Source organism: Cricetulus griseus, assembly GCF_003668045.3.
Source record: "Cricetulus griseus strain 17A/GY chromosome 1 unlocalized genomic scaffold, alternate assembly CriGri-PICRH-1.0 chr1_0, whole genome shotgun sequence".
NCBI classification, from domain to species: domain Eukaryota; kingdom Metazoa; phylum Chordata; class Mammalia; order Rodentia; family Cricetidae; genus Cricetulus; species Cricetulus griseus.
In genome coordinates this window covers 226,908,369-226,920,644 of record NW_023276806.1, presented here as the reverse complement: position 1 = coordinate 226,920,644, position 12,276 = coordinate 226,908,369, and the positions used below count along the sequence as shown (strand labels likewise).

Here is a 12,276-nt window from a genome sequence, read left to right as displayed (position 1 = left end):
GCCAGCCTCACCTATCCTTTCTCCGGCCTTACTATTGGCCATTCAACTCTATATTAGGCCAATCAGGAGTATGATAAACACCATGACCAAAGGCAACCTGGGGAGGAAAGGGAATATTTCAGTGCACAGGTTATAAGTCCATGATCAAAGGAAGTCCAGGATGGGAGCTCAAGGCAGGAATTGAAGCAGAGCCCATGGAGCATTGTTTACTGGTTTGCTCTCAGGCTCCCTTCCAAGATTAACTTTGTGTGCAGCCCAGGCAGGGCTGCAGTCCAGTGAAGGCAATTCTTTAATTGAGGTTCTCTCTTCCCACATGTGCCAAGTTGACTGAAGCCTACCATGGCAGCCCCAGCGACCTGAAGATCCGAGGCCCCACCTCTGAATGTTCCCACCACTTCTTAATAGTACAAACCTTGGAACCAAGAGCATTTACCCACTGACATACCGGTCTAAACTTTGGCATTTTCCAGGCAAGGGAGAGATTTGTTCCTTGCACTGAGATAACTTGTGATTGTTTCCTTGTGAACACAAATGAGAAGTGAAATGTTTTATGTGCATCACAGCTAATAAATACTTTTCAAAGTAATTTAATTAAATGAGATTTAAGATGCATACATTTTGCATAGTAAATAACGTCCCAGTTTGCTATCACTTATGTGGAAATTAAAATTTCCTGACAATCATTGCAGCAGTGAGGCCCCTAGTCCTACTAACACTATCTCCAGAATTACTTTAAAAAATCTTCCATTTTTTAAAAGTTTTGCTCCTTGATTCCCCTGACCTTAGGATGGGAAATACCAAGTACTTGAAATATCAGGTATTAACTCTGTAAGTTGTGCAATCTTGACATAAACGCTGGAAGCTGTCATTGTTATATATTCTTCCCTAGATCATGACAGAAGCACTGTATGGACCACAAGAGTACCTTACTAATCTAAACTTTCATGTCCCACGGTTTTACTTCCCTGCAGTAAACATGGTCTAACACTGGCAAATGGAAACAAAACAGTAAATTATTGATGGTTTGCCCAAGAATAGCTTGAGGCAAACTCATGTAAAGGTGCTTGCTCCAGATTGTGTAAGCCTAGCCACCTAAGTTTAATTCTAGACACCGAAGTAAAGATTGTGACCCCTATATGTGTGCTGGGACACACACACACACACACACACACACACACACACACACACACACACACACACACACACAAACACACACTAATAAATGACAATAGAGCCAGGCATAGTGTTGCATGCCTTTAATCCCATCACTTGGGAGGTAGAGACAGGTGAATCTCTGTGAGTTCAGGGACAACCAAGTCTCCATAGGGAGTTCTAGGACTGATAAGGCTACATGGTGAGAACCTGTCTCAAGAGCCAAAATAACTAAATAATCATAGTTCATGAAGTCCTGTGCCGAACTTCTCTCTTGCGATGTAATCATCCGCTTGTTCGGTATGTCCACACTACCCACCTCCTTTTCAGTGGTCGCCTCTATTATCAGATCAAGTGCTGTAATACTGAAATACTTGTGTTCAAATAACACTTTTATTGTAACAAGGCACAAATTGTTAGTATGGTATGCTTTAGGTTACTTTAGTATTCGTCAGTAATATGCCGAATATGTAAGTTAAACCTCATAGATAGCTATGTATAGACAAAAACGTAGTATGTAGAGCTTGAGGTTATCTTCAATTTCAGGCGCCCCTTAGGTGTGTTGCAGTGTATTGGATGGACATGAGCAAAGACTGTTAGATTCATTCCGGCCATTGTGCTAATCCCTGAGATCCTGAACACAAGAACAGTTGCAATACAGAACATCCACCCTGACTCAGTCTTTAAAAGGCCGAGCACCCCAACAAGAAATAATCATTATAGATACATCTATTTTAGCTCCTTCATTCCTCCGAACTTATTGCATTCCTCCTGATGCATTGGTCTTTGCTTCAGAGTTCAAAGTTCTAGAGCCAGTTGCCTGAGAGGATCTCCCAAATCACACCATCCCCTTTAAAAAAAAGACTCCGCCCTTATTCCCCTGGTGGCCATGGACCGGCCACACCCCCTGGCCCCGCCCCGCAGGGCAGGGCGAGGTCTCCCGGAGTCTGCGCACTAGGGCACTCAGCGGTACCGCCTGCAGTTCCCGGGCTGGAATTGGCTGCTTGCTTGCAGGCTCTGTGCTCTTCGCCTTCGTCCTGCACAACATTATGGGGCTGGCGCCGCGCACCCTGGAGCTGTTCTACGACGTTCTGTCCCCCTACTCCTGGCTGGGATTTGAGGTGACACGGGGAAGCCGCAGGGGCTGCGGCCCGTGGGGCGAGCGAGCGCACAGCGGGGCACTGGGCACCAGGCAGCAGAAATCGCTGGCGATGCCCTCAAGTTTAGGGCGAAGCACAGACTGTTCCCGGCCGAAGTTCACTTCGGGCCTTGGAACGGACTGTGTTGTGTGTCTCTAAGGAGGGTCCGGATTCCCTAAGGTCAAACGTCCTCTTCCCCCGGGCCCCAGGAAAGACAGGGACAACACCAAGGACGCAAGTCAGGCTGGGTGGGTGGGGGACTCAGGGGCGCCAGGATGCTCTACAGCAGAGGCTCTCAACCTTCCTGCTGCCTGGACCCTTTAATACAGTTGCTCCAGAAAGTCTTCGCGCCGCAACTTCGTAACTGCAATTTTGCTACTGTTACCAATCATGAATGCAGATGTCTGATGTGTGCAGAATATCCGATGTGTGTGTGTGCGACTCCTGCAAAGGGTCGTTTGACCTTCTCACCCAAAGCATCCCTACCCACGGGTTGAGAACCCTGCTCTTCAGGGTGGGAAGTCACACACTAGAATAAGGAGTCCCGTGTCTGCTTCAAAGAACTGAGAGTTTTGTCCTTTTAAACCAAGCAGCTCGGTGAGGAGTAGTCAGTCCCTCCCCCCTGCCCTGCACTCAGAGCCAGGCAGGAGACAACCCTGTGGGCCACTTGAGCCATCTGTCCCGTCCAGATGCCACACGGGCTCCCTTTCTTGTTTCTGCACGGGTAGGTCCTATGCAGGTACCAGCACCTCTGGAATGTCAAGCTGCAGTTGCGTCCCACGCTCATCGCTGGGGTCATGAATGACAGCGGTAAGCAGGAAGGAGCCCTCCTGGCTGGGCAAGCAGGCCCTTTTTCTGTGGCCTGAGGGGGCCGGTCTTACACTAAGAGTGCAGACCTCAGACCTCCTAAGCTGGGAGTCTTGCCCTGTTGGGGAGGGATTCCCCAAGCCTGAGACCCTCTAGTCCTCTCACAATTGTCTGACTCTTCACTGCCAGGAAACAAACCGCCAGCTATGGTTCCCAGGAAAGGCCAGTACATGAACAAAGAGTTTCCTCTCCTGGGACAACACTTCCAGGTTCCCATCAGTGTGCCCAAGGATTTCTTCGGTGTGATTCTTAAAAAAGGTGAGGAGGAGTTTGGAGCAATGGCTCAGAGGTTAAGAGCGCCCAGCTGCTCCTCGGATTTGGATCCCAGCACCAACTCTCTATAACTCTAGTTCCAGAGGAAATAGAAAAGAAGTAAGTAAGTAAATAAGAGAGGGTCAGAAGGGGTTGGCAAATCTAGAGGAGAACTGAACAGTTGGGGCTTTCGAAGGAGCTCAACCCAGCTTCAGCTCGCCAAAAGTGGGGTGGGGGGTAGAAATATGGGCTGAGGACAGTTAATTCATAATGAGAGACTGGTGTTGAAGACTGTCAGTGACTGAGCCTGGGGGGTGGGGTGGGGTGGGGGAGGCGCGGTGTCAGAAGTGAGGATCAGCTGGTCCTCTATCAGGATACAAGGAAGAGGCATCGTAACTCCGTGTGCCTGTGCCACACAGGAAGCTTAAATGCCATGCGCTTCCTCACCGCTGTGAGCATGGAACAACCAGAGATGCTGGAGAAGGTGTCGAGAGAGTTATGGATGCGCATTTGGTCTCGAGTGAGTGCTGGACTCTGAGTCCCGGAGGGGAAGGACTGGTAGCTACATGGCATTCTGACCCTTCCCTGGGCAATTCCCAGAGATAGGACCCTGCTGTTATACCCTCCTCTCTATCATCTCCTTCCTGTTAACTTTTCTCTTTTCCTTAGGATGAAGATATCACAGAGTCCCAGAGCATCCTGGCTGTGAGTGTCTGAACTGAAACTACCCACACCAATGTTGCAGGGAATCTCAGAAAATGAAAGGTTCTTAGTGACTTAGAAAGAAAAGTCTGGGTCTAAGGGGCAAAAATTACTGTGAAGTTTGACCCAAGAGGATTCTTCAAGAATATTCCATTGTTGTAGCTGAACTGTAGAGTGCATGCTTAATCTGCTTGAGGCCCCGAGTTCAATCCTTCACAGCAACAAAAATGTCTGCTGCAAACAATACTCCAATAAAATGAAATTGATGAAAGAAATTAACAAAGTCAGTGCGAAAGAGAAGACCCGTGTGGGAACCACAGATGGAGAAGGATGGAGACTTCTATCCAGAAGCCTCCAGAGACTCCTGACCCATATGTCACTAATATATGCCTGATACCAAGCAGGAGACTTTACACAGACAATGAGATAACTGACAAGTGAGAGTTAAAGAGATGCTCAGTGAGAAATACATGGAAAGTGCTCCAAACATGGAGGTGTGTGCCAGACAGACAGAGGGGGCTTTAAGGTCAGATATTTTTTGGAATGGAGGTCAAGGAACTCAAAACGATCTTTTCCTCCCATGTGTGGGTGATCGTTGAAGCTTATTCTCTTAACACAGAAAACATCACATCATTCCTGAACTAGATATTCAAAGAATGGCTAGCTTATTCTCTAGTGTCTATATCTAGGTCCTAAAAACGTTTGTGTGTACATAATTGCAGCCTGCTTTTATTTAAGATTTCACAAATCTTCCTAATAAGCCCACTTCTCTCAGGGGCTTATCCTTTTCCCTGTTGCTTAACAACTTTTTTATTTAACTAACAGAGTGGCTTATTGGTTGAGTTTTTGCTTCTGTACCTGGGTTGTCCAGGGATGTCCCGACGAGTGCCCACTGTCACCCCAGAAAGGCTGATGCCATCATCTAGTGACATTAAAAAGCTCTCCAGGAGATTCCAGGTTGAAAGCCACTAATTCAAAACTTTCAGGAACATCCCAATCAGGCATCATATGATCACTCTATGGAAGCCAAACAGGTGGCCATAGCAATGACTACATTCCAAGCATCTTCAGGAGATTCTACAGGGCTGAGAACCCAGCCTGAGATTGTTAGGAAGTCCATGGCATAGGGAAGAAAGCACTCGGGATTTGAATTCCAGGCATATGGCCTTTAATTCTGCTACTGACAAACTCTGTGCCTCTGAGCAAGTAATACATGGCCTTTGACTCCTGTGCATTGACTAGCGAACTGGGGCTGCTGGTCTCTGTGATGTCCTCTGCTCCTGTTTCTGTGTCTATGACATCTTTTTGCCCTTGGCCTTTCCCACTCTTTTCAACACTTTGGGGCAAGGAGACAATTTGTCTTGACTAGGATAAATACCCTATTACTTGCCGTTGGGCAAAGGTCTTCCCAGGGAAACTTGAGGTCAGAGAAGGACAAGAATAGCCTCTTCTCTCCACCTACCTGCACAGTGCAGACACAACTCTATGCCCTTTCTCATCTCCCCAGGCTGCAGAGAAGGCAGGAATGGCCACAGAGCAAGCCCAAAAGTTTCTGGGGAAAATGACTACAGCACAGGTGAAGGACAAGCTCAAGGAGACTACTGAGGCAGCCTGCAAATACGGGGTGAGCAACTCCATGGATATCCCCAGGTGCAGCCTGAAGGTAGAGAAGGAATGCCAATATGGGTGCCCAGTCTCCTGTTCAAACACCTTCTCCCCATCTTGAGTCCTCCTCCCCCCTTCTCCTAAAGACCTCATCTTCTCCCTCTTTACCCTAAGCCTAGTCAAGAAAGAAATGGAAGTAGATGGAGGTTTTTAAAATAAGGAGCTATGTGCCACACAGGGAGCAGAGAAGATGCTGCTTGCAAACGCTTCATCTGCTGTGTTCTGTCTCAGCCAAACTTACTCTACCTCAGCCTAATGAGCACCTGCTCTGTCACCTTCCTTCCTACTCTGTTTTCTCTAGGCCTTTGGGCTGCCTTTCACTGTTGCCCACGTGGATGGTAAAACACACATGTTCTTTGGCTCTGACCGCATGGAGTTGCTAGCCTACCTGCTGGGTAAGTTCAAGTTTCCATTCTCTTGAGCTTTTGTCCCCAGCCCAACACCCATCAGATGACCAGAATAGCAGCAGGAGTTCCTGGGATACTTCCAACATGGAAGCCTCATACAGTTGGTGCTGATCAGGGTTAAATGGGAGTGGAAAGTCTTCTTCCCCATTGGGGAGAGAGAAGCCTTCTAGACCTTGAAGCCACTCAGGTCCTGGAAGGTCCTAGAGCTCTTTGGCAACATCTGCTGCTAACATGGCTGAGAACCATGTATGGACATCTGTCATTTTCTTTATCTTAGGAGAGAAGTGGATGGGCCCTGTGCCCCCAACCCAAGGTGCCAGACTTTAAACTTGCCTCAGGAAGTAAACTTCATTTCTCTCTTTGACGAAGTTATCTTCCCTGGCTGGCCCTATAGGCAGAAGCAGGATCCTGCCTTAGCTGTGTGTGCCTTTACTTCTGAGCCTCACAAGTGCCTTTTGGAAATCCTTAGGTTCTGCATTCATAAAATAAACCTGATGCCACTAGACAAAAAGTTTCTGGGTCTGTGTCTGCCTGGCTGGTGGTGTAATACCAAGATCCTGTGATCACATGCTACCCACAACACAAGTTGGGTGAGAAGAGCTCTTCCTGGGTTCTCAGGCTTCCTGACTCCCCACAGCACTGTGGGGCAGCTGCAGGAGGAAGTATTGCCTGCCTCTTACTCAAAAAACTTGAGTTGGAGATAGAAGACTACACTCAGTAGAGCTAGCAACAAATCAGCTTGGCATTAGCTGTCTCTGAGCAGCCAGGGGCACTGAGAGAGGAGTATGGCCAGGAACCCTGTAAATAGTGGACACTGAAGGAAAGTGGTAAACAGTCCAACTGTGGTCAGATTTGTAATGTGAGTCCAGCAATACAGGCCAGCAGAACCAGAACAAGGCAGTCATCGGCCTTGCTGCTGTAACTTGGAGATGTTGTTTAATCATTGTATTTTCATTTTTTTCCTATTGTTAGATGGCGCTTCTCTATGTAGCCCTGGCTGTTCTAGAACTTCCTTTGTAAGCCAGGCTGACCTCGACCTCAGAGAAATCCATCTGCCTCTGCCTACTGAGTGCGGAGGTTAAAGGTGTGTGCCAGCATGGCCTGGATGAGGCCATTTATCATACATAATTCCTGACATCCTGAGAACACACCAGGCCTCTGTAATCAGCTTGCTATATAATACCTGTTCCTATCTGAGTATCTTCAGTTTTCCCCTTCCTCCCTCTCGCTGATCAACTTCTGTTTTGGTTTGGTTTTTTGTTTTATGAGACAGTTTCTCTGTATCTTTGGGGCCTCTCCTAGAACTCGATCTGTAGACCAGGTTGGCCTGGAATTCAAAGAGAACCATCTGTCTGCCTCCTGAGTGCTGGGATTAAAGACATGAGCCACCACTACCTAGCACCTCTGTCCAATTATCTACCTTAATCCCCACTTACATTTATTCCCTAATGTTCAATAATCAGAAACTTTTCTTGATGTCATACTAACTTATGTGGTAATGATGTTCTGACCCAGGGCCCATGCTTGGACACCTGATGGGAACCAAGGACCACAGCTTTAAATCAGTCCTTCATGTCAGCTTCTCTCTGCTGTCTCCCTCTGGTTTTCTCAGTTTATATTCCATTTTCCCCCTGGAGACTCCATTCCTTTCATCTTCTCATCTCTTCTCTCCCACAATGCCTGCATCTTCTAGGGTCTAAAATCATCTTTGCCTGGATTCACTAAGGTGTAAAGCCAGAAGTACATCTCAAATGGACTATTATTCCCTTCTGCAAAGGAGCCATATAGTAAATACAGTTCACCTAAAATTAAAAAATTATGAAGCCCCCCACAAAGTTTACAAACATAAGGCCAAGTTAAAATACTGAGTAGCTTTGTATACTTTACCCAGGAAATAGTGAGTGTAGAGTTTTAGGGATAAAGATGCGTGACTCTGCACTGTATTCTCTTTTAAACACTGTGGCTGGCGAGCAAGGTGGCCCAGTGGGTAAAGGTGCTAACTGCCAAGCCTAATGATCTGAGCTGCATACTTAGAACTTTCGTTGTCAAAAGAGAAAATCGGCTCTTGAAAGTTGTGTCTGAACCACCCCACTACACACACAATATATATACCACTCCACACGAGTGGCCACACATACAAACACAAATGTAGTTTAGTTTCTTTATTTGAAAAAGCAGACTTTATGCACAGCATATGTTTACACATTAAAACAACAATAGAGTAATTTAATATCATCTTAAGCAGGAGAAAAAAATCAAGAAATTTCAGTTTACAGAATGTCTCACTATACAATTACTTACAAGGCCAAGGTTTCCTGATATGGCTGGCAGGAAATTAAACCAGGAATCACAGCAAGACTCAGGCTGGGACAATTTTCACTGAGACCCATCAGACTTCTTATCCCCTTATTATCAGAAACAGAATATGGTAGCAATTGCCAGGGTCGATGAATGCAGTTTTAGTTGCCAGGATACAATGATGATATCAAGCTATACAAGGTAAACAAGATTAATGTTACCAGCAGTTGTCCTGTCCAGCTTTCAAGCTTCCTTGACTTCTGAGGGAACAAGCAGAGAAGCACGAGGTGACCTGAACACTTCACTACCTGAGGGAGTGCCTTGCTTTCTCAGGAACTGAAAGGCACAGAGTGCCCTAGGAGCCATGAACTCTAACCTGAAAAATCTATGATGCTTGCCTCTCAAGGCAGTTTGGCTGGGCCTACACCTCACCTCAAAATATCTATTAATCTCTTGTCCTTGGTGAATTAATATGGCAAATGTGTTTGGTGCCCAGTCCTGTCTTGTTCCTATTGCACTAATGATCAATAGAATTAAAAACAAGCAAAGCTCAACTTTCACAATTACTGTCCCAAAGGAGCAACATACAAGGGAATCCTATGTAATGTAAGAATAGGTCTGGGTACTTTAATTGAGATTTGATAGTGCATGAAAAAAAAAAAAAACTATGATAGCACTGAAACTAGAAAAAAAAGACAGCTTTCCATTTTCTTTCATGATTCATGTCCTTGTTTGTCTTCCGGCCTTCCTCATCACCTAAGAGTTGCCTGTCTTTCTCAGTTTTAGACTGTATTAGTTATTTTGCTGTTTGATAAATAGAATGACCAAAAGCAGCTTCTAGAAGAAAAGGAAACTATTTTCGCTGATGGTTGCAGAGGGACAATCCACAATGGAATGAAGAGGAAGCAGCAGGAAGCCAGAGCAGGAAACTGAGAGACCATCCAAGAGCAATCGGGCAGCCAGCAGAGAGGCAAAGAAGAAATGGAGTAAGGTTGTAAGCCCTCAAAGCTCACCTGTGGTGATCATTTCAGCCTCCAAGGCTGCATCTCCTCAAATAGAGCCACCAACTGGGGAGCAAGTGTTCAAATACATGAGCCCATCGGGGACAGTTCCCATTCAGACTGCAATATCCACCAATAACTGTTTACATACATGTCTACATTATATGCCAGGACCTATAGATGAGGAAGAACAAGTGGTTCTTTCTGTACTCGGATCATCTTGCTTAAGGTATTTTCCAGGTCCTTCCATTTTCCTGAACATTTCATGATTTCATGTTTTCTTCATGGCCAAATAATCCTGCATATTGTATGTGTACACCATTTCCGTTGTTCTTGTGTATATTGATGGGCATTTAGGAAGGGTCCATTTTCTGTCTATTGTGCATATAGCATCAGTAAACACAGACATGCAGTGTCTGTCAGGAAGAAGTACAGTCCTTTGGGTGAATGCCCAGGAGTGGTATATCTGGATCCTATGGCAGTTCTGTTTTAATATTTTTTTGATGAACAGCCAAACTGGTTTTCATAATGGTGTATTAATCTGCACTCCCTCAGCCATGGGTATGGGTTCCTGCTTCCCCATATCGTCTCCAACATCTGTCAGATTTCTTGAAGACAGTAGTGGTGCATGATTTTGGAGTAGTCTTCATTTACATATCTCTGCTGAGGAGAGGTACTGAATACTTAAAATAGTTATTGGCCATTTCATGCTTCTTCTTTTGAGAATGACCATTCAATTTTAGCACATTTGTTTTTTATAAAGATTTTATTTATTCACTATGTATATATCATACTGCTTCCATGTATATCTGCAGATCAGAAGAGTGCACCAGATGTCATAATGGATGGTGGTGAGCCACCATGTGGTTGCTGGGAATTGAACTCAGGACCTCTGGAAGAGCAGTCAGTGCTCTTAACCTCTGAGCCATCTCTCCAGCCCCAATTAGCACATTTTATGATGGGTAGTTTTGTTTTATTGCTGTTAATTTTTTTGGAAGTTGTTGTAAAATTCTGGTTATTAGTTATCATTCTTAACTAAAGATTTACTTCCATTCTGTGGACTGTCTGTTTGCTCTGCTGGTGATTTCTTTTGCTATACAGAAATTCTTAAATTTCATGTAGCCCCATATGTTGATTCTAGAGCCAAGCTGTCAGAATTCCGTTCAGGAAGTTGCTGCCTACGCCAATATCTTCAGTATTCCCTGTGTTTTTCCCTGGAATCTGCAGTGCTCTGGATTTTAAATTAAGGTCTTTTATTTTTGTACAAGGCAAAGGGTTCACATCCAATTTCATCCTTCTGCTGGTGGATATTCGGTTTTGTCCAACAAGCTGGAGCGGTCAGGGCAGTGGGAGCCTTAGCAGCTGGTCTCAGTTCACATGGAGTGAGGAAGAAGAGAGACATGACTGAAAGACCCTCCGATTTCGGAACCTCCAACCTGGACGGTCGCCCAAGATCTCAGTATCCAGTCCAGTTGATGTAACACGCAAGAGGCTTTAATGAATGGTGAATGTTTGTACAAACGGGCCTCCTCACCACGCAGGCTAGAGAGAAGCCCAGATCTCCAGGCACAGGCATTTTTAAAGGCAAAAACCACAAGCTGAGGGAGGGGCTGAGACCTTCTGACCATTGAGTATGTGATCAGAGTCTTGGGTTCCTAGGAGGCCCTTTGTCTTGAGGGGAGGGCTGGGAATCAGATGGCCTCCTGACCCACTGGTTGTAAAACCTTCAGACCTCAGGATGCGCTAATCAATCTTGCCTAAGTAAATGCCAGTTGCTGACCCTTTGTTTTACAAGGATCCTGCTTTTCAGCTTCTGATGCAGAGGTCAGTGGTGTAATCTGTCAGGGGTTTCTCCATGAACTTCCCGGGAGATCTGTGGTCATCTGAAACATTTGGCGTTTAACTATTTATGGCTCTCTGAGAGTGGAGTTGCTGAACTATATACCAGCATCATTTCGCTTCCTCTGTTAATTTTTAGTCTTTTATTTCCTCATTTTCTTTTTGCGAGGTTTTAATCTTAAAACCTCAGGGGGCCTCAATGTTTGGTATAACTTGATACTGTTGAGTAAGGACAGGGGTCTGGGTGATGGATAGCTTCTCACGTATAAACTGTAAGAACCAGTTGAGGAGACGGGGGCCAAATGTGAAGAGCAGGAGGAGTATAAATAGGGGCCCTATTAGGGTGGAAACCAGAGTGATCAACCATGGGGTTCTGTTGAACCATCCTTCGAACCATCCTTGTTGTGCCTCGGCCTCCTTCTGCCTTTAATCCAATCTTTCTCTGAGCTTGGACTTGGAGTCCCTGATCACCCCTGAGTGGTTAACATAAAAACAACATTCTTCTTTAAGGGCAGCACAGAGTCCCCCTTCTTTTAGAAACAATAGGTCTAATCCTCTCTGGTTTTGGAGGGCCACTTCTGCCAGGGAGGCCAACGATTCCTCCAGTCTAGTCACTGACTTTTCTATTTCCTTCAGGTCCTCCGTTATGGCATATCTGAGTTTGTTATATTGTTGTGGCCCTTGGACTAAGGCCGCAGTTCCAGTGCCAACCCCTGCATTAACCCCAATCCCCAGTAGGACAGCTAAAGTTATAGATACAGGTTCTCTTCGTTATTGGGTCTGGTGGGACCTATATACCTCTTCCAGATACTCTGCCAGATGGTAAATACATGGGGCATCAATTGGATTAACACACAGAAATCTTTGGCCTGGTGGAGGGCTCCCGTATGTATACAAGGGTTGAGCCCAGTGCTACAGGCCCACCATAGGCCTGGGCTAGTTATCAAGTATGTG

The 12,276-nt window shown here is 45.7% G+C and overlaps 1 protein-coding gene across 2 annotated transcripts; it reads left to right on the top strand.

Moving 5' to 3' along the window:
- The first annotated feature begins 2,096 nt into the window (after positions 1-2,096).
- On the top strand, positions 2,097-9,799 carry Gstk1 (glutathione S-transferase kappa 1). 2 transcript variants are annotated; one of them, XM_027389766.2, is made up of 8 exons: positions 2,097-2,273; positions 3,020-3,101; positions 3,288-3,416; positions 3,830-3,930; positions 4,080-4,115; positions 5,620-5,736; positions 6,079-6,172; positions 9,358-9,799. In XM_027389766.2, exons 1-8 carry the CDS (start codon positions 2,202-2,204, stop codon positions 9,378-9,380), a joined length of 654 nt encoding a protein of 217 aa, XP_027245567.1. In that variant the 5' UTR covers positions 2,097-2,201; the 3' UTR covers positions 9,381-9,799. The 2 variants fall into 2 exon arrangements, with proteins under 2 accessions (XP_027245567.1, XP_027245566.1); XM_027389765.2 differs by lacking the exon at positions 9,358-9,799 and adding an exon at positions 6,462-6,695.
- The last annotated feature ends 2,477 nt before the right edge of the window (positions 9,800-12,276 follow it).